The sequence below is a fragment of the Octopus bimaculoides genome, chromosome 1, assembly GCF_046866305.1.
Source record: "Octopus bimaculoides isolate indiv1 chromosome 1, ASM4686630v1, whole genome shotgun sequence".
NCBI classification, from domain to species: Eukaryota; Metazoa; Mollusca; class Cephalopoda; order Octopoda; family Octopodidae; genus Octopus; species Octopus bimaculoides.
The window spans coordinates 96,445,972-96,467,880 of record NC_142928.1 but is presented as its reverse complement, the minus strand read 5'-3'; the positions used below and the strand labels follow the sequence as shown (position 1 = coordinate 96,467,880).

The following is a 21,909-nucleotide window of genomic DNA, read 5'->3' as shown; positions in this document are numbered from 1 at the left end:
GAAGCATTTTAGTGGAGTGGTCACCTTTTTAATAAGAAACATTTGTTTCATTAGAAATGCATGTCATATTTACAGTTTATTTTAAAAAAAAGTAAAAGGTTCTTATATTGAATTATATATTTGTATGGTTTATTAGAGAAGAAAAGGAATTGTAAAGACATCATGATGATAATCCAAGCAGAAAACCACCAGCAAAACCTGATGCCAGGAAAACATTCTGTGCGAAAAATGTTTTGATCTGAAAATATATGGAGAATGAAAAACACTTAAAACTTAGCATTTAAATTCTGAAGCGAGAAATCACAGAATCAATGAAATTCAGATAACAAAGCAATAGGAATGTCATCCTTTAGTGTGATTTCAAAGGAAATTTAGCCAGGTGAAATGGATTTGTTGTGGAAAGGACATCTGTTTACTATTTAAATTGTTATTCTCTTGTATGCAGTGATTTAATTAAAAAGAATTTTAGGCACAGGCCCAGCCATATGGTTTCAATGTCACTACATGGCACATGGGGCAAGTGTCTTCAGCTACAATCTGGAAGACAAACTGAAAACAAACTTAATTCCATGTTATGTTTCAGTACAGGATAGGTGTTACAAAGGTATAACATGTAAAAAGAAGGAAATGTATAGAATCTCTTGGGAATTCTTCAAAAATTATTGATTGGGAGATTCTACATTTGTAACTCCTTTTAAAATGTATCGGGTTTTTCCACTCTTTTGTTTTGGTATGTTAGACTTGTAGACTCATAATGAGTGAGGGTTGGTGAAAGGTAGGATGTCCATATTACAGAAAAACTGCCTTAAAGTTAGTCCAACCCATGCAAGCATGGCAAATTGGAATTGCATAATTCAGTTTCTAGAGCAAATGCACTGCACAAGTGGAAGGACTGCAGGGCATATCTTGTCCAAATATTCTTCCTCTTCTGTTCAAACTAGCCATATCTAGTCTACAATGTCATTCTTAAAGTCAAGTCAGATCATTGAGACTTCAAAGCTACAAGACAATGCATGTATAATTCTGTAGAATGAAGTGGTGAGAAAGGTTCTTAGGATGCTGGGCCTTATGAGGAAATGACAATGGACAGAGATGTGATTTGCTGTTTCGGCTGGCATCCAGTCATAGAAACCATGCCATAGCAACTAGCTGGAATCTGGACATGTCAAACCATCCAACCCATGCCAGTAATGATGTAAATAATAATAAGCATTACATTTGATTGAGTAAAAATCTGAATTCTAAAGAGTTAAAGATATAAATTATTCTTACTGAAGCTGCAACATGGGGATAGGCTTTCTTGGTGTCTCTTTCAATAGAAACCTTGGCCGTTTGCATGCTCTTTTCAATTTTGGTCCAGTTTACTGTAACATAACCTTGATGCTGGGCTATCTATAAAATAACAAATTTATTAAAACATTATGGTCTCAATTTAAATATTGGGTTGTTGGGGCCTGACAAATTGTCTGATTGATACATAAAAATGTGTATTTGGTTGTTTCCATTAGAAGAAACTAAGATAACACCTAAGTGTTTTTGCAAGAACATTGCTAATTTCTAAGCCATCAACCTTATTAATGCAGTAAATTCACATAATTGGTAGTGGGGTGCATTAACCCTTTTGCTAACAACAACCAGCCCTAGTAATGTTGAGCTTATTTCTAGACCTAATACTTATAAATTGACTTATTTTCCACGTATGTTTTTGTGGCCCCAAGTTCACTATCAATGGATCTTTTTTAAAACGGGGGCCACATTTTTCATTAACGAAAAACTTGGAACACTGGTAGAATGTGTCATATAAAACATCCCTAAGTTATTCCATGTTAAAGTTGTCGTATTTCTGTAATTTCAACCCATCACTGACATCCATTCAGCAGATATACATTAAGTGCCGACTACATAAACAAACAATTCTATCGGTGATAGGGTTAGGGTAAAAAAGCAAATAAAACGAAGCTATGGCTTAATCAGCCAAAGGAGTAAATGTAAACAACTGAATACGTGTCAGTGATTGGTTGAAATTATCGAAATAAGTCAATTTTTTTACATGAAATAAATTCGAATACAAAAATATTTTTCTGTTCTATAACACAAAATAGATAAGTATACGAAGTTTGAAAGTCTTTCGGTACCAAAAACACTACATAAAAAACATTAATGAAAAATGTGGCTCCCGTTTTAAAAAAGATCCCTATCAATATATCTCCCTACGTTGATTACACTCATGCAGAAGGTAAGTAGAGAGGGTGATGGTGTGGACAGCAGAATGAGCAGTTTTACATATCAGAAATGAAGCATTGCTGGAGTTATCACAAAGATGTGAATTGGTGAGTCAAAGCAGAGGGGTGTACAGGTTTGAGGAAAATATAAGAGGATGTAATCACTCCCACTTGCATCTATCATACGATCAACTGCAGTGACGGTTGGCGATACAGTATATAAGACAGACTGAAAGAAATGAACTTAAAATGGTTAGGTACATTGACCATAAACTTGGGGCTAGTTAAAAGTGTGAAATTTTCAAGTGGGGTCTAACTAATGACATAAACTAAAGAAGTCCTGTAAGTTCTTATCTTTGAAAGGCAAAAAATTGAAGTTGCAGAGAATAGTGTGGTCACGTGACAGAAAATGAAGAGAATCTGTTGCAAGAAATCAGTGGTCTAGTCAAAAACCAGGGCTTGGTAGCAGGCTGCATCAATGAGGCTAGAGTTAACCTCATTTGTTGTGACCTGGTATTGAAGTTAAATTCTACAATGGCAGCTTTATTATGTATAGGATGCAAAGAAAGTCATGATAGGAGAGTCATGAGATGGACATTGTTAAAGGAGATGACTGAAAAGAGCTGCTTGCTCTAGTGATTGAGTTGAGTCACAGACAGTTTCATAAAATGTATGACTTAGAAATTAGGCAAGTGAAGGTGGCCTACGAACAAGTTGATATAACTATAGCTCATTCTAGTGGCCATAGCCACATTAATATCTAATAGAAATCAGTGGAGGAAGAAAATCAGTTTGATATGAGAATTAATTTTTAAAGAACACAAGGCTGATAAACCATTGTCATGGAGGAAATACAAGCAATCCTTATATTTTTAAAATTTACAAGCAAAATTTTCACTTTGAACTACTAACACAATTTGTTTCCTTTTAAAAATGTTTAAGAAATAGATCTGGTAACTCTAGTCAAGAGCTAGCTGAGAAGTTGTTAACACTTTGATGTTGAAAAGAAATCTAAAACTGAAATGTAACTACAATTAAAACTTTAATTTTTGTTTCTACTACTCTCAATTTTATATAACCCCTTAGCAATTAAATTGGCCAGATCCAGCCTCTCACACTTACAATACAAAATTATTTTAAAAAACAATACATCACTAAAATCTGAAAGCTAATTTTTATCAATGTGAATAAATAAGCATTACATTTGACAGAAACCTGAATGCTAAAGAGTCAAAGTTTATAAAATTTGTGTTGCTGGTTGAAATTAGTACAAAAGAAAATGAGCACTCAGCACAGACCTACCAAAGCAACACCAACGTCCTCTCAACAATTAGATGGAGATGATTTTTTAAATGAGAATACTAAAAGTGAACCTGACCACTATCAAAAATTAAGCAAAAAAAAAAAAAAAAATCCAGAACCCTTGTCCAGTACCTGATTGACCTGCAAATCTAATTAGTTTGTGCCGGTCATGAGGCCAAACATCCCTGAAAGTTTCATCCGAATCCATCCAGCGGTTCTTGAGATATCTTGTCCATGGACAAACAAACATGACTGAAAACAATACCTCTGCTCTCGCTAAGGAGGAGATAGTAAGAATAACTCTTTCTTGATAATAAAATGAATATCATGTCAGTAAATATGAGAACACATCTTTAAATTTGCATATGTTCTTGCAAGCTGGGTTAGAACTGACAGTAACACGGATTTAAAACTAAACAATGTTGTCACTCAACACATGCTTGCCTCTTCTATTGCTACTACAATGTTCTCTGTACTCTACAGCTGACTGATTTCATACCCTGGCCCACAAAATTCACTTGTCTATCATCAATCATTGTGTCCCTATCCTAACCTACCAAATACTTATCACTTAACCCAATCCTTCTTTCTCAAAGATCAATCTGTTATACATGTTAGAACTATCCTAGAAGATGCTTCTGATAAAGAGGAGACAGAAACCTACAACAATGAGTTTTTAAGACACAACCTACAGGATGGTACTAGCTGATAACAGAATAACACTAGATAAATGCATTATAATTAAAAGACAGGAAGTGGATAACAAGGAACTATATCAGTTGGATGAGAGAGAGAAAAGAAAAAGCAAGTTTACCAGTGTTCTGTGATGAGGATCAGAAGCATGTTCCAAAATGTTAAAGTAAATTAAGATGTTTGGGAAAAGTGTTTGAAATATTGAGATTCTGCTGAAAGTGGAAAATGTATGGGAAGAACTATGCCCAAAAGAGTACCAATTATTGAAGTGAACAGTTATATGGATAAAATAGCCATTAAGGATATGAAGGCAGTGAGTCCATCAGGTATATTCAGAAATGCTGAAAATATCTGGTGAAGCAAGGCTTAAGCTAATCTCACAATTGCTACAAAGGCAAAGGAAATGCTTTTGAAAGTAACAACTACAGAGGCTTTGAACAGAAAGACAATGTTATGAAAGTAACAGAAAAGTTATTAGCTAAGTGGTTAGGAAAACACTTCAGATTTGTGTCAAGTCAGGGTACTACGTGTTTTCCTCACAGTAGAAATCAAAGAGAAATGTTTCAGCAAAGACTAAGCCTGCATATTCAGTACCTGTTGCTCTGGAGAAAGCTCTTAACAAGATTTGATGGTCTCCAACACACTTACGTGTAGATGAATGACATGTGAAAGTGGTAAACAGAGATGCGGTCAGCAAACTGAGCATTAGTAATGAGTTCAGTGAGGAATTTATCATGCAGATAGATATTCATCTCAGCTTGATTCTCATCTCCCAATCCAATTAAAATTTTCCAAGTGTTATCACAGAGGGATTTAAAACTGGCTGTCTATGGGAACTATTTGTTGATGAGCTTAGTCCTTATAGTAAAATCTGTAGAAGACTTTGAGAAGAAATATCAGATGTGGAAACAAAACCTATAAAAGATGAGACCAAGAATAAACTTGAAAAAGATTTTAATAAGTAGGAAAAAAAAAGGACAATTCTGCTGCCATCAAGGAAATGACATTGTTCAACATGCAGAGTGAGTGGAAATTCTATACAATGAACTCAGACTGGTCTATGAGTGTGCTGACAGTGGATGAAGATTTTGAGGTAGATTTAAGGGAGTAAGCAGTCGGAGTACTGGTAATTCTTTGTAATGCTCTGAAGACTATAAAAGTAGCTGGCAGTATCTGTTACCTAGGCAGCTACTCAGCAGTTCTAAAGCATAGTAATAAGAATAGGATGGAAAAGTTTAGGGGACTATTACCTTGGCTGGCAATATGGAGATGATAAAGGGATAAAAAGGTACCAAGAGATCCAAGAGGAAGGAAACCTTAGGAGAGAAAGTTTAAAGGAGGAAGTAGTGAAAGTTGATTTCAGGATGCTGGACATCACAAATGAGATGACAAAGAAATGCAGCAAATGTCAAGATGTTGTGGACTCAACAATAAAGACTAGGTCATTAACAACAAAGACAATCTCGTTTTTCAACAGGGGTAATATTCCCCTAAACTTTTCCACCCTATTATGACTACTATGCTTTCAGAACACCCTCCTCCACTGCTAATTAAGTCACCTACGGAGAAAAAGCTATCAACTACTTCTTCAGAGCAATGCTCTGACAGTGAATCTGTCACAAAGTTTTTATTCACTGTCAGCCTGCCTTTGGTTCCACTAAACCTGTTGCCCATCCCAAGCAAGCACGGAAGAGCAGACAAAAATAATGATGATCGAGCAATAATTTCTTTTATAGGCAACAGGTCTCAAAGTTTGGTGGGAATGAACAGAAAATTATATAGCCCTAAGTACATAACTGGTACCTCATTTTATTGATTTTGGAAAGATGACAGGTAAAGTTGCTTAAGTGGGAGTTGATCCTAAAGCACCAAAACATTTACCTGAAGTTTCAATACTCCAACGATTCTCCCTAATTTAAGGAAGGGTTATTTGATTAAATCAACACCAGTACTTGACTGGTAATATATTTTTTGACCCACAGGTGGATGTACAGCAAAGGTGGACTTGATGAACAACATAAAAGGAAGTAAAAAAGGAAATTTGATATTACCTGTAAGAGTAAAAGACTTGTTCCAACAGTTGCTGCAGCAACTTTTCCTACTTTTGCAAAAAGCATTCCTGCACACCTATTATGTATAAAAGAAAAGAATAACATCTTCATATAGTAAATTAAATATTTGCACTGCTTTACAATACTGTATCTAACCACAGTGTCTTAGTCATCTATTTTACTACTTTCCTGAAATACAATACACCAATATTATACACACTTCTGTTTTGCTTCAACCTACATTATCATTATTTCTACCATGCTAATATGCAAAAGGGAAAATTTGAGCCAATGAGGAAATCTCTTCGTGGTCACTTGTTATGCTGAAAATAGCAGCCAAATTTCTCTTAAATTGTACCGTTGAAAGAGAAAGCACATTTGAACAATGTGGCGAGTGGCTGTGTGTAGCTTGCTTACCAACCAAAGCCTTATGAGTGGATTTGGTAGACGGAAACTAAAAGAAGCCTGTCGTGTGTGTGTGTATATATATATATATATATATATATATATATATATATATATATATATATATGTATGTACATATGTTTGTGTGTGTGTTTGTCTCTCTACCATTGCTTGACAACTGATGCTGGTGTGTTTGTGTCCCCGTAACATAGCAGTTCGGCAAAAAGAAACCGATAGAATATGTACTAGGCTTACAAAGTATAAATCCTGGGGTCGATTTGTTTGACTAAAGGCGGTGCTCCAGCATGGCCACAGTCAAATGACTGAAGCAAGTAAAAGAATAATAAGCAACGAACAAGGAAAACAATTCTTTCAAGATGTTTATGCCTTAGAAACACATACCAAACACACCAAAAGCATGATGGATATTATATGACGACAACCCAGACCAAATTTATAATCAAAAGTTATAATCACAATACACTTTAGAAATTAATAGAATATACATTGTGTAGCTAATTCAATCATCATCATCATTGTTTAACGTCTGCTTTCCATGCTAGAATGGGTTGGACGATTTGACTGAGGACTGGCAAGCCAGAAGGCTGCACCAGGCTCCAATCTGATCTGGCAGAGTTTCAACAGCTGGATGCCTTTCCTAATGCTAACCACTCCGAGAGTGTAGTGGGTGCTTTTACGTGCCACCAGCACAAGGGCCAGTCACGCGGTACTGGCAACGATCACACTCAAAATGGTGTTTTATATATGCCACCTGCACGGGAGCCAGTCCAGCGGCACTGGCAACAACCTCGTTCAAATGATTTTCTAACGCGCCACCAGCACAAGTGGTACAAGGCGATGCTGGTAAGGATCACGCTCAAATGGTGTTATTTACGAGCCACTAGCATGGAAGCCAGACAGCTGCTCTGGCAATGAACACGCTTGAACACTGCTGTTAGTGCTCCACTGGCGCAGGTGCCAGTCACCGAATATGGTTCAATTACGATTTCGATTTCACTTGCTCCAACAGGTCTTCGCAAGCAGAGTTTAGTATCCAATGAAGTAAAGATATGAATAAGTGAGCTGGCTACACTTCTGGCAGAGGCCACAGATTATGCTCTCACTTGGCTTGCCGAGTCTTCTCACGTACTGCATATTTCCAAAGGTCCCGCTCACTAGTCATTGCCTCCGTGAGGCCTAAAGTTTGAAGGTCGTGCTTCACTACCTCATCCCAGGTCTTCCCGGGTCTACCTCTTCCACAGGTTCCCTCAACTGCTAGGGTGTGGTACTTTTCACACAGCTATCCTCATCCATTCTTGCCACATGTCCATACCAGCACAATCGTCTCTCTTGCACACCACAACTGATACTTCTTTGGTCTAACTATTCTTATTCTAGCAGCTACATTTTCAGCGTACCTTCCCCCTTTACAAACTTGGTCACCTAGGTAGCGGAAGCTATCAACTATTTCTGGTTTTTCTCCCTGAAGTGTGGCAAAGGTTGTTTTCTGCACATTTTCAGTGTTTATTGCTCCTAAGCATCTGCCACATACAAAAACTATCTTGCTAGTTAGCCTTCCTTTGATATTGCTGTACCTCTTATGTGTCCATAGCTTACACTAGGTACATCTTATGGAGTTTCTACCTTCGCCTTTTCTACAGGTCCTTCGATTCTAATCCTTGCTTCCACACCTGAAATTTCTCCTCTAGTTCTGATAGTGACTCAGCAATTAGAGCAAGGTCATCAGCATAGAGGAGCTCCCAGGGGCAACCTGTCTTGAATTCCTGTGTTATTGCCTGGAGGACTATGATAAATAGGAGAGGGCTGAGCACTGAACCTTAATGGACCCCTACCTCTACCCGGAATTCTTCACTGTATGTAAGAAGTATAGCAGAAATGATTTGTAACTGTACTGCCAGAGTTCTGCAACTTAATAGCAGACGTGTCCAATTTAAGAAAAGTGAAGATAAAAGCTAAGTGGAGAAGTATGGAATAAGTCGTTATATGTTTATAGAAAAAATAGACACGGACCTTTTTAGAGAACAAAATGTAGCTGAGAGCTATTGTAGTGGACGTCTGTCTAATCAAAGAGCAGAAATTGAAAGAAGATATATGAAATGGACGTGTGTGTATGTGTGTGTGTTTTTGCGGATAATTTGGCAGGAATTTTGCAGTCAGCATGAGGTGGTTTGTGTTTGTCTCTTGAGTCGAATTGTTGTGAATTTGTCAGTAATAGAAACGCCCGGAGAAGTGAAAATATTTTTTTTTTAATATGTGGTTGGGGAAAAAAGGAGATTTTTTGAAGTCGGCGTGAAAGCAAAAGAGACAGAGAGAGAGTGCGGTTGTATGAGTGAAGTTCTTTTAAAGTTGGCGTGAGACGGAAGAATTAATGTGCTTGTGTCTGTTTGATAGGATGTGCGAGACAGAATGTGTGGTGTGTATATGAATTGCTTTTGTGTGTGTGTGAAGAGACAGAGAGGGTAATGTTGATGGTGTGTGTGTATATGAGAAAGAGAGAGAGAGTGAAAGAAAGAGAAGGAGAGAGATAACTGAAATTTTTCATTCAGCTTTTGTAGTGAGTGATTGACAGAAAGAGAGAGAGTGGTTATGTATGTATGAATGGCCTCAGTGACACAAACTCACACGCAAGTTGTTTTAATCGATTTTCTCGGTAACTATAGGGGCCAGGAAAAAAATACAAACCGCATTCCAATCTATGCACCGTAATTCCTACAACTGCGATACACGTTGTATACCACCACAATGTTACCATTTGAGAAATCACTCGGATAAAGAATGCAGGCCAGAAAGAATTGGCCATACTTTTCTCAATGGATTGTGTTCATTTCTCTTTTTGTCTTCTGCAATTTTATTTTTGGATCTTCTCTATATATGAAGAATTATCTTCTGTCTTGCTGTTTTACTCTCTACAAAACAGAAAGCTGCATTGTGGAACAGTCATTTTAACAACTTTTTTTTTAATTTCTTTATCACCGGATGAGATATGTCTGCACCACTGGATACTCTTGAACCAGTTTTTGTGTGTCCCACAAGAGGAGTCGATGCTAGATGTGTCAAAACTATATATATATATATATATATATATATATATATATATATATATATATATATATATATATGATATATATATATGCACACACACACACGTCACATGGTTTGTGGTTCAGTCCCATTGCACAGCAAAAAGCCCACCACATATACATAGGTGGGGTGGGTTATGTGTCTCTCTGTTTTGACATTGCATGATAGTTATAAATGAATGTCACTGTCATACAAGCAGTATCATTCATTTCCAATATTCTGTGAAAACATGTTTGGCCTTGAAGAAACATCATCTAGCTTGGAAACAGGAAGGCATCAGGCCATGCAAAAACTGCCTCAGAGACAAGTTTTCTTTAGCATTTGTTGTGGTCTCTAGGCCATGCCAGTTCCTAGGGTAGGCTGTACTGATCTGATCACACTGTTTTTGAAGCGTCTTAACATCAAGAAGGCATCAGGCTGTACAAAAAGTGCTTGAATAAACTCTGTCCAATTTGTACAAGCATGGAAAAGTGGATGCTAAAACAATGATGTAAGGCAGCCAACTGACAGTAATGTAATAGTATCTGGTAGATTGCTTTAAGGTGATGAAAGGTTAAAGTATGAAGGAAGAGACTGGAACAGATTTCTTGCTATAGAAGAAATACGTGGGTGTTAGCATTATATTGGGTTGGCAACTAAGTTCCTGCTGTTTTTTTAAATTTTGGAATCTATTTTTTTCAAGAATTCTATTTTTGAATCATTTTGGAAACCATTTTGTTTTTTTTTCTAGTTACTGTTAGTTAATTTTTGTTGATTTTCAGATCATTAAAATGGAATGTCAAGTTAAGAAAAACGAACATTTTCGACACCACCTTCTTTTTGCTTTTAATCAAGGCTCTAATCTCGCAAAAGCTGCTCGCGACATTTGTGCTGTGTATGGAGAGGGTGCTATAGCTGAAAGAACCACTCGTGATTGGTATGCCAAGTGCAAAAATGGAAATTTTGATCTCAAAGATGCACCTCATTCTGGCCGTCCAGTTGAGTTCGATGAAGAGCGATTAAACCAACTTTTGCATGAAAATTCTCGTCAAACGACAAGGGAACTAGCAGAGAAAATGGAATGCTCCCACACTGCTATAGAGAAGCATCTTCACTCGATGGGAAAGGTTCAGAAGTATGGAGCATGGGTTCCACATGCTTTAAGTGACAACAAAAATCAACGAGCCACAATCTCCGCTAGTTTGCTTGCTCATCATCGCTCAACTCATGGATACAAGCAACGATTTCTTTACCGCATCGTTACTGGCGATGAAAAATGGTGTTTGTACATCGATATGAAGCAGCGTAAGGAATGGCTTAGCCTCGGTAAACAAGTGACACCGCGCATGAAACAAGATCTTCATCTGCATAAAACGATGTGCGTATGGTGGGACTGGGAAGGGATTATCCATTACGAATTGCTTGAATGGAACCAAATAGTCAACATGGAACTCTATTCAAGAGAAAAGACCTAATTGGCAGCATGGAGTTCTGCTGCACGAGAACGCCGCCCTCATATCGCCAATATGACCAAGGAAGCCATTTAAACACATGGCTGAGAAGTGCTGCCACACCCGCCGTACTCTCCTGGTTTGGCACCAACAGATTTCCACCTCTTTTGAAATCTTTCAAATGCTATGTCGTAGTTTGTTCAATCTGAGGCAAAAATGAGAGGTTGGTTGGATCAATTTTTTGAGTCAAAATCAGGTGATTTCTACCAATGCAGTATTGAAAATCTTGTCGAACGTTGTAAACAACAAGAGCGAATACATTATTGATTGATTAATTATTATTTTTTATTAAACCTTTTAAAAAATTTTAATTTAAAAAAAACGGTGGGAACTTAGTTGCCAACCCAATACAAGAGTAAGTAGGAGTAATCTGAGTGCAGCTGAAGATGGTGGTGATGAGGTGTCATGGTAGGTCCAGAAGCAGAACAGGAAGAATGGATGAATAGAAGTTGCATGAGTATATATATAGAGAGTGAAGGATTGTTAGGGGTACGGATATACTCAATGATAAACGAGGGACAAAGCATTTGGCACTGGGTGATAAATATGAGTTGAATGGAAGGTAGAGGAGAGTAGATGATAACTAGAGATTGGGTAAGGTAGTGGCATAGAGAAATGGCAGCTAGCTATTTGCAGATAAGGAGACAGCAAGTAGGAGCTGCTGTAGGACTGGTGAAGAGAGTAAAATGGATGTCAGTTAGGAGTGACATAGAGGAGAGGGAGTACCAGCTAGCAATATACAGAGGGGGAGGTAATTTTGCTTGTAAATAGTTGTAGATGATATGGAAAGAGAGTGAGTGATGGACGTCAGTGGAAGAGTGACCTGAGGGAAAATAGATGGAGATGGTGGGCATCTGAAGAAGGTAAATGAGATGTGGGCCATCAGATACTGGAACATATATTGCAATCCCTCTCAACTCAAGCAGCACATTATCAGAACAGCCTGTGAAAAGTCTGGGGAGATGGTAAGACGAGTCATTGAAATACACTAAACAAGTGAAAGAATCTGCTCAAACAGCAGATGAAGGTCTTAAGATTGACTGTTACCAATTGCTGGGGAAATAGAAAATGTGGCATCTCCAACATTTGCTTATACCAATGTCACTGTGGTCACCACTCATGTATGAAATTGCCACAAGGTCAATTGAGGCAACAGAGGCAAAGATAACAAATTCATCAGGAAATTGTCACTTAAATCAATTGTAGAAGAATACAAAGCAGGGAAAATGAGACTGCAGATGTTAGAGTGCTTCAAAGACAGAGTGATCAGATCAGTACAGCCTGCCCTAAAAACTGGCAGGAAATGGAAGGTCCTAGAAGTCACATCAGATGCTAAAGAAAACTTGCTTTTAAAGATGTCTTTGGATTTATCCAGATAGGGAAACAAGGATTAGGTACAAGCAAAATGCAACAGTGGTCAAAGACTATGGATAGGAACTGTCAAGACTAGGTAATTCAGGAAGTAAGGAAAGGAGAGGACAAAAGCAGTAAAATGGTCTCAACAAGGACAGTGGATGAATTAGGATGAGTCATTGCAAAAATCGCTTACATGGAACAATGTGTGGAAGACGGCATCACTCAGGTTGAGCTTCATCATATGAGCCACACATGATCTGCTTTCATCAAAGACCCAACCTTATGAAATGGGGCAAAAAGAAGGATCCAAGCAGTCCTTTATGCAAGTACAAACCACTAACAATGAAGTATGTTCTTAGTGCCATAAAATGCTCTTGCCAAAGGAAAATACACATAGAGACACAACAGAAGAGCTAATTCAATCAATCAAGGGTCAGATGTAATTCTGATATTTGTAACAGAAAGGAAGAAGTGGTTTGGATCCAAAAAGATGTTTAGGAATGAAGTTTAGGTCAGACAAAATCTATTTGAACTTTAAGGGGAATGATAAATATTTGCAGATGTCCCAGATTAGCATAAAGACTATTCACATTTCATCCATATGAAAGGACAAAGATCAGATATTATCCTATGATTGAAATCCGATGCCAGAATCATCTTGGTTGAGCTGAGAGTTCCTTATGATTATCAAGTAGATGAACAACATCAGTTTAAGATGAAGGTGACTTTGAGAATAAATTGATGAAAGGAGGGTACTGTTACACAGTACAGACAATGTAAGCTGGCACATGAGGATTTGTTGCAGCTTCCATATGCCCACTACTAGGTCATCTTGGAATCAAAGGTCACAAAAGAACAGATGTGAAGAAGTCAATGTGGCTGTGGGCATAGTGAAATGATAGCTAGAGCTGGAAAGGAATACTACAAGCTGTTAAACATAATAGGAAAGAAACCCAGTTTGATTCACAGCATCAGTTCTTGCAGTGGTCATATCATGACCTAATGATATACACCACAATTCAAGGAAAGAAAATCACCTAAATGTTCTGAGTTCAATCCCCACTAAAAGTGGCATTTCAAAAACAGTAAGACACCTAGGAGTCATGAACTTAAGAACTAATGGACCAAACACTTGCCTGACAAGAGTTCTTCCTCTGAAGATTTCTTCTGCTATCTGCTCACCCCATAACTAGTCTAATTACTAAGAAAGAAAAATATGTGAGTGTGTGTGTGTGTGCTTGTTTTGTAAACAGTGAAAATGTCATTTCTCTTGTCAACAAATTGTCAACTAGCTTTGTAATATTGCATCTTGAAAGGCAAATAAAATAGGAGATCTCTTACTTGAAGACAATAAAGGATAGTGGGAGGAAAAGCATCTGGTTAATTCATGCCAGTATGGAAAAAATAAACAGAAGGAACACACACACACACACACATATATAAGACTTCTGCATATTTTTCTGTTTATAAATTTTCACTTACAAGTCATTAGTGCACCTATGCAGATGAACCCAGATCATGTGGTTGTGATGCAAATCTCTCAACAATATAGCCAGTGAATCAAATTTTTTTGTTTTCATATTTTCTCAGACTTCAATTGAAGTAAATTATTTATGATAAGGCTTACTTACCAGCCAGATATACCACCAACCACAGTCTGCTTAGCTACAGACAATTTAGAAACATCACGAAATATATTTTCTAGCCAACGTTTGTCTGCTGTGTACGTAGTAATATCCAATATTTCAGGAGCATCAGAATCTGCCATGCTTCAGAATTTGCTAGCAAAATATAAAGTTAAGATAAAGATTCAATAAATATGTTTTAATGGTGCGTACTGAAATATTAATACCATAACATTTTACTTTCTAATTTCAATATAAAATGGTTTGATTTGAATAATAATTAAAAGCATTTTGTAAGTAAAGTCACTGTTATATTATTCTATTTTCTTTACTGTATTTGTTTTCAAAATTCACTTGGCAGAGGAAGATTGCTGCTCATGACCTCTGCAGGCCTTCAGATTAATGAGGTCAATATGGTTGGTATTCCCTTTAGGAAAAATTTCCCAGAGTCTAGTAGTTCTTTGGTAGGAAGGAGTTTGGGAAGTGCTATACACTGCTTTGTTTCAATTAAATTTGAAAAGAATGAAAAATGTAGTGAAACAATTTTTACATTAATTAATCTGCTGTTTGGAACATTAACCCTTTAGCATTCAGATTACTCTATCAAATGTAATGCTTATTTGTTCACAGTGTTTTAAATTAATCATACATTGTCTCATAGTTATCAAGATGTGTTTGTTTATTTTCAGAAAGACGTTGTAGACTAGATGTGTGAGGCCAGATCTGGCTGGTTTGAACATAGAACAAGAAGAATATTTGGGCTGGATGTAAGCCAGTTTAAATACTAAAGGGTTGAAATTTCAATTTAGATCACTTTGAAACAAGTTGTTTGTATCATAGAAACAAGGGTAGTCTCAGGTGGGTTCATATCAAAAGGGTTAAATCTTAGTTATATCTATCTTTTCTTACTCACAAGGTCACTAAAATTTTATATCCCTTCTTACAAAATTGGCCTTTTACCTAAGGAATCCAATATTTAAACAATCATCTTTCAATGTCCATTCTCCATGATGGCTTGAGAGGAATTGGCCAGCTGAAACAGCTGCCCAGGCTCCATTTGTCTGTTTTGGCATGGTTTCTACAGCTGGATGTTCTTAACCCTTTAACATTTAAACCGGTCATATCTGACCCAGATATTCTACCTATTTTATGTTCAAAACGGCCAGATCTGGCCTCTCACACCTACAATGTCATTCTATAAACAATCAGATCGTCAAAATCTCAAAGCTCTAAAACAATGCGTGATTATTTCGTAACAATGTAAATGAATAAACATTATATTTGATAGAGTAATCTGAATGTTAAAGTAAATGCTTATTCATCATATTAGTTTTCCATATCAGCAACATCTAAATGGGTCAGAAAACTTTTAATGATAAATTATTGAAGCACAAGTTTTCAAAGCTTTTCTATATGTAACAATCCACATCAAGAAGTACTAAGTTTACATTGACAAAAACTTTATACTCCATGGAATACTCTGCTAATAAAACTTATGTATTTCTCCCCCATCTTCAATTCTTTTATATGCATTTAAGAGAGTCTTCCTTGATCTAGTTCTTCAACACTTTTTAAAATCAAATTTTAATGTTTCAGTTCTTATATGGATATCAACAAATCTCTGAATGGGAATACTAAATCTAAATATCAAATGAAGCTTGTTTAGCTACAGATAAGCCCTGGCCTAGCACACCTATTGTCAATGGTAGTCCAGCTATGACAACTCAATCCTTTTTCTACATGCAGGGAACCAAAGATCACATTATCCAATGTGTCTGTTTCTAAGATGGTGTAAGTATAATGTAAGGGAAATTTGGTTACTTCTAGCAAGTTGAGCAGCCATGTAGAAACTCCTTCATGATTCACTTGTGATTATGAAGCATTCTCAAATTCATTGAGTTCTAAAATAAATTCCTCCTTTAACATCATTGTATAGTAGTGACAAATAATGGTAAAAATTATTCACAGAAGAATGAAAAAGTTATGTCCAAAAAAATCTAAATTCATTAGCATTCACAAATCTATGATATTTGGTACTACAAATATATCAGTGAATTTATGATTTCATTGCATGTCTGTCAAAACTGAAGTAAAATCTAACTGGACTAATCAAATGGAATTTTAAAATATTTGTATCATACATTATCATATGAATAAGCTGAAAATTAATAGAAACAAAGAAAATAGGTAACAATAAAAATTATACAATATGTACCCGGTGCAAGCTATGGACACATAAGAGGTGCAGCAACATCAAAGGCAGGTTAACTAGCAAGTTAGTTTTTGTTTGTGGCAGATGTTCAGGTGCAATAAAGACAGTAAACAAACAGGAAACAACTTCTATCTCATTCCAGGGTGAAAAACTAGAGGTAGTCGATAGCTTCCTCTATCTGGGCGACCAAGTTAGTAGTGGGGGTGGGTGCACTGAAAGTGTAGCTGCTAGAATAAGAATAGCCTGGGCAAAGTTTAGAGAGCTCTTACCCCTGCTGGCGACAAAGGGACTCTCACTCAGAGTAAAAGGCAGACTGTATGACGCATGCGTACGAACAGCCATGCTACATGGCAGTGAAACATGGGCTGTAACTGCTGAGGACATACGTAAGCTCGCAAGGAATGAAGCCAGTATGCTCCGTTGGATGTGTAATGTCAATGTGAATACCCGTCAGAGTGTAAGTATCTTGAGAGAAAAGCTGAACATTAGAAGCATCAGTTGTGGTGTGCAAGAGAGACGATTGCGCTGGTATGGACATGTGGTGAGAATGGATGAGGATAGCTGCGTGAAAAAGTGCCACACCCTAACAGTTGAGGGAACCCGTGGAAGAGGTAGGCCCAGGAAGACCTGGGCTGAGGTGGTGAGGCAAGACCTTCGTACATTGGGCCTCACCGAGGCGATGACTACTGACCGAGACCTTTGGAAATGTGCTGTGCGTGAGAAGACCCGGCAAGCCAAGTAAGATCGTTGCCAGTGCCCCTGGACTGGCTCTTGTGCGGGTGGCACATGAGATGCACCATTTTGAGCGTGGCCGTTGCCAGTACCGCCTGACTGGCTCCCGTAGGATTTTCGAGTGAGATCGTTGCCAGTGCCCCTGGACTGGCTTGTGCGGGTGGCACATAAAAGACACCATTTCGAGCGTGGCCGTTTTCGTGCGGGTGACACGTAAAAGCACCCACTACACTCTCTGAGTGGTTGGCGTTAGGAAGGGCATCCAGCTGTAAAAACTCTGCCAAATTAGATTGGAGCCTGGTGTTGCCATCTGGTTTCACCAGTCCTCAGTCAAATCGTCCAACCCATGCTAGCATGGAAAGCGGACGTTAAACGATGATGATGATGATACAATTGATGAAGTAGACAACCATTATGGATACATTAGTAAAAGGAAAATCAGAGGCTTAGTTAATATGTACAAAGTGACTTTAACATTTCAGAGGGAACAAACTGGAATACAGACAACCATTTAAGTTAGCAGTAACTCAGGATAAAATTGATAGAAAATTAAAAAGATTCTTTTTTCATACTATGGAAAACATCACTAATGCTGGTGACATAATAAAGACAACCAGTCTATGCTGTAATGTGGTTGGTGATATGCACATACAATTGTAAAACTAATCTCCCCACTCACAAAAGAGATGACATACACAAAATTTTCAATGGAAAGTATTTAAAGTAAATGTGAAAATGGTGAGATTTAATCTTAGCATGAAATAACTGACATAAGTTTTGAGTATGACAATGATCTCTACGAATTCAATAAAAGTATCAGATATGTATATAGTCTTTAGCTATTTACACACCTGCTGTTGTCATCTCTGTTTTTAATGTACTAAAATTTGTACACATTTTTGGGCTGCATCAGAGAGAATATGTTAACTACAGTTTAACTCTTTCATGGCCATATTTTTGTGACGAGTTTGGATAAGTTTAGTACAAATAAGTTTTTCATTAGTGGTAGACATCAGATTAATTTTTGTACATAACAAAAAGGCAAATACAGGAAATTTATGTTCGAAGAGTTTTGTTTAAATGAGCAGGTGATTTTTGTATTCAAGAACCAGTAATAGTCTCAGATAAGTTGGTATCAAAAAGGTTAAACGTTTCTTAACTGTCCTTCCTCTAACAGCTATTTAGCAGTTTTTGTACCCAGCATTTAGCATCCATTCACATTAATACTAGTGCAAGCATCTCTCCTACATACATTGAAGCTTTTAATGCTTAACTAGTCGCTGTCTTATTTTTCTTAGTTAACTTGTGCTCTGCCATTCTTGCAAGTGAACATTACATAGCCAACATACATTGCCTAATAGCTTTATTCCCCAGTAACTTTCTTAGTTCACTTGTGCTTGCCTCTGCAGAATCAATGCACCTATCTCATCACCATGAAGTATTACACTTTTCAAACATATTGATTTTACACGTCTGCTTTGGAGACAAACTCTTTGTTGCCAACAGTGCAGACTACTAAGCATATTAACTATTACGATTCTTAACACTGGGATGTCTAGACTAGAGTTTGTAAACATTAACCGAGAGGTCTATAAGTAAAAAATGGTTGAGAACCATTCGGTTACAAGTCTTTAAGACATTGCTTCAGTTTAAGTCACTTTCCCTGTGGTTTATGTAAGGGTGTACAGGTCATACTTCTTAGACATTTCTAATAAAGTAATCTATTATTCTTTATCTGAATGCATAAAAATAACATTTATAGAAATAGTTTTAAGAGGAAATAAAGGGTTACGTATAAACAAAATAAATTATATCATGCTAGTGAGCAACTTTGATAATTCGGCAGTGTAATCCACAAATTTAACACCATGTGTATATAAATACATTACTGAAGGAGTGCAAGTTGAATAATTGTAGAGGGAAATGTGACAACTACTTTGATTCATCTCAGGTCTTGTGTTGCGACGAAAACTATTGTACTGCGGTAGAATCATTATAGTCGTTAAAAATAGCCATACGCTTATTTATATTCATTTCCAGTTTTTATTTTTCTGACAGTAAATAATTAAAAACTAGGGTATTAGTGATTGTTATGTAAGAGACTTTTAATACGCAATAATACACATTGTTAAGATTAAAAGTAATAAGGTGAATAAAAATGAAAGTAAATTCGTTACTAGTAACAGAAGCAGTATTGGTTCGGAATAGTATTCTGTACATCTTACTTAACGTGAATTGAATAAAGCCACAAAACTGTAGTATTTGTCTTGAGAAAGTAATTTTTTTCAAATAGTTATAATCACTCAACCGTAAAGCAAGTGTAAGATAAAGATGATCGTTATTCTCCACAATCACAAAGAAAAAAGAAAGAACTTTTGAGAGAAAGTGACCCCAGAGAAAATATGGGCATAATGACATCATGTGAAAATGATGAATGAAATTTTGGAGGTTGGTTAAAGAAAAAAAAAATAAATGAAAAAAATCAAATGGATGAGAGTCACCCATCTATATTGATGATAAAGCATCAAAATTGTTTGCTAGAGTGGATTAATAAAATATATCCAAAGTATACTTACGAGGTACAAAACAGCTTGTAAAATTAACACTAAACAAGGAAGCAAAAAAAATAATAAACAAAGCTACTTCTAGTTGGGTTTCCTAATATCTCAACATTCCGCAACTGAAATAAGTTACAATCCTAATTAAACTTAAAACGATGTTTCGTTAGTTTTGAATTACTTCCGGTTTAAGTAACAATGCGCATGCTTACTATAATACATGTACATTACACAGTAAAATGACAAGTGCTTTTTTCTTTTTTTTTTAATTTACACAACACAATTCTACAAGAAAACCGAATCGAGAAAATACTTTGCAAAAACATAAAGAAGCATAGGAATTGCTTTTCTACAAAAATAACGAAAAAATTACTTGACTTTAAATGTATTCGTTACATGTATTTGAAAGCGTTAACTAAAGTGAAACCTTGATATCCTTTCCGGGGCTAATGCAATTTCGCACCTCTCCTTGAAAAATGCATTTTTTTGAAGAATTTTTTTCCAGATTTCTACGTTTAAGATGTCGGAGATTATGAATATGCAAAAATATATATTTTTTTAAATTTCACCTCCTATCTCCACCCCCCCATTAAAATTTTTGATTTTGTTTACTTTAAAAAGATCGTAGCGAATTGACGAACATGTGCAAATCGAAATTAAATACAAAAACATTAAAGTGAAAAGAATATGCGTTTTACTTGTTTTTACCTTAAATAATCGTAAATAATAATGTAAATTAAATATACACATCTCCATACTCGATTTAGCTCTCATAATGGAACAATTTCACAAAATTGAGCATTGAAATTTTTCTCTGATATTCAAACGTCAATGGTTACAATGCATTACTGAAATTAGCAAACATATCGTCCTATTTTACATCCTATAAACATAAAATAAGATAGGAGACATCGAATAATAACCGACACTACGCCGGGAAGAAAAACGTGAAGGTCATGACAAATACACTTTCATTATAAGTTTGTTCGAACCACACAATTCTTCAATTAATGACAGTTTGTATAAACGGCGAGTTGACAACAAAAGCATCTTTTGATCAAAGATTTGCTCGATCGAGTCTGCCCTAGTGTCAAATCAGCACGGGCCACTAATTATTTGCTTAAGTCGAGGAACAACTGAATTCTTTTATTTCTGACACTTAAGTCTGTAAATTAATAAACTTGGTTTGCCACTTTGAAATGAATTAATTAAAAAGGGACAAATGGTATTTTTTAAAAATGTTACACAAAAACAAGGGTTAAAAAATGAGCAACATAAAAAAATAGAAAATCTAGAATATGATACGATGAAAGATAGTGACTAGGTATGCAGTTGGAGCTGATGCTTGAAGAGTATTTAGGCAAAATTACTTAACTTTTTTGTTAAGTAATTTTGCCTAAATCTAGAAAATAATCTGTACATATTTCACAAACAATTAAGAATATTAAATGCCAATCAAAAAACAAAAAAACTTACAGCTTTTAGAAGCCAAAATATGAGTGTCTTCTCCAATGTTGATGCAATTCAGACTTGTTTCGCTGCCAATATGTGCTAAGAACAAACGAAGGTTATGAGAAACATGGCCTTGATTTTTTTCTTCGAAAAGTTGGGCATCAGCTGAAACTTTCGATATGAACCAAGGGGGAGAATTAGTAGTTAGAGATACTACTTTAATATCATGACGAAGCAGCAAGAAATTCTTGGTTTTCGACTCCGATTAGCCCGGATCTAGTAATCTCACGACCATAGGCATTCTGGTCATGACAATCGAGTCTTTTACTTATATGTTGAGAACCCAGAAACACATTACCCAACGGATAATGTAGCTCAGGATTCTTTGCTCAAAAGAAAACAGTTTACTTAAAATTAAACTCCTACTCAAATTATAACATATTTTAAAATTTTTAACGAATTATTTATTGAATTATACACAGATATGACAATTTCACTTTCGCACATATCAAAATTGCTTTTTTAAGAAGCTAAGGTTTAAGGAAAATTTGGCTGGTATTTCTAGCATATGAAGCCTTTACACACCGGTTGGCTTCTGAAACAAGTCTTCTCCCTCAATAGTGGCGATTGCTGCGAAGGAGGAGACGGAAGCTATCAATTCCAAATGGTTAATACATACGTATTATATATGTAATTATCAAATTATCTA

At 36.3% G+C, this 21,909-nt stretch overlaps 1 protein-coding gene across 3 annotated transcripts in view; it reads right to left on the bottom strand.

The window, feature by feature from the left end:
• The window catches only part of LOC106876509 (FUN14 domain-containing protein 1), a 30,769-nt gene extending 9,202 nt beyond the window's left edge, over positions 1-21,567 (bottom strand). Inside the window, exons 1-5 of one of the 3 annotated variants that reach the window (XM_014925086.3) lie at positions 21,225-21,567; positions 14,253-14,402; positions 6,269-6,344; positions 1,273-1,392; positions 7-238 (exon numbers count right to left, since the gene is read on the bottom strand). In XM_014925086.3, coding sequence (XP_014780572.1) covers positions 161-238; positions 1,273-1,392; positions 6,269-6,344; positions 14,253-14,389 — 411 coding nt within the window. In that variant the 5' untranslated portion in view covers positions 14,390-14,402; positions 21,225-21,567 and the 3' untranslated portion in view covers positions 7-160. Of the gene's footprint in view, positions 1-6; positions 239-1,272; positions 1,393-6,268; positions 6,345-14,252; positions 14,403-19,766; positions 19,943-21,224 lie in introns of those variants that run through there. The other 2 variants (XM_014925085.3, XM_089354368.1) reach the window with 2 other exon arrangements.
• Between the last annotated feature and the right edge of the window lie 342 nt (positions 21,568-21,909).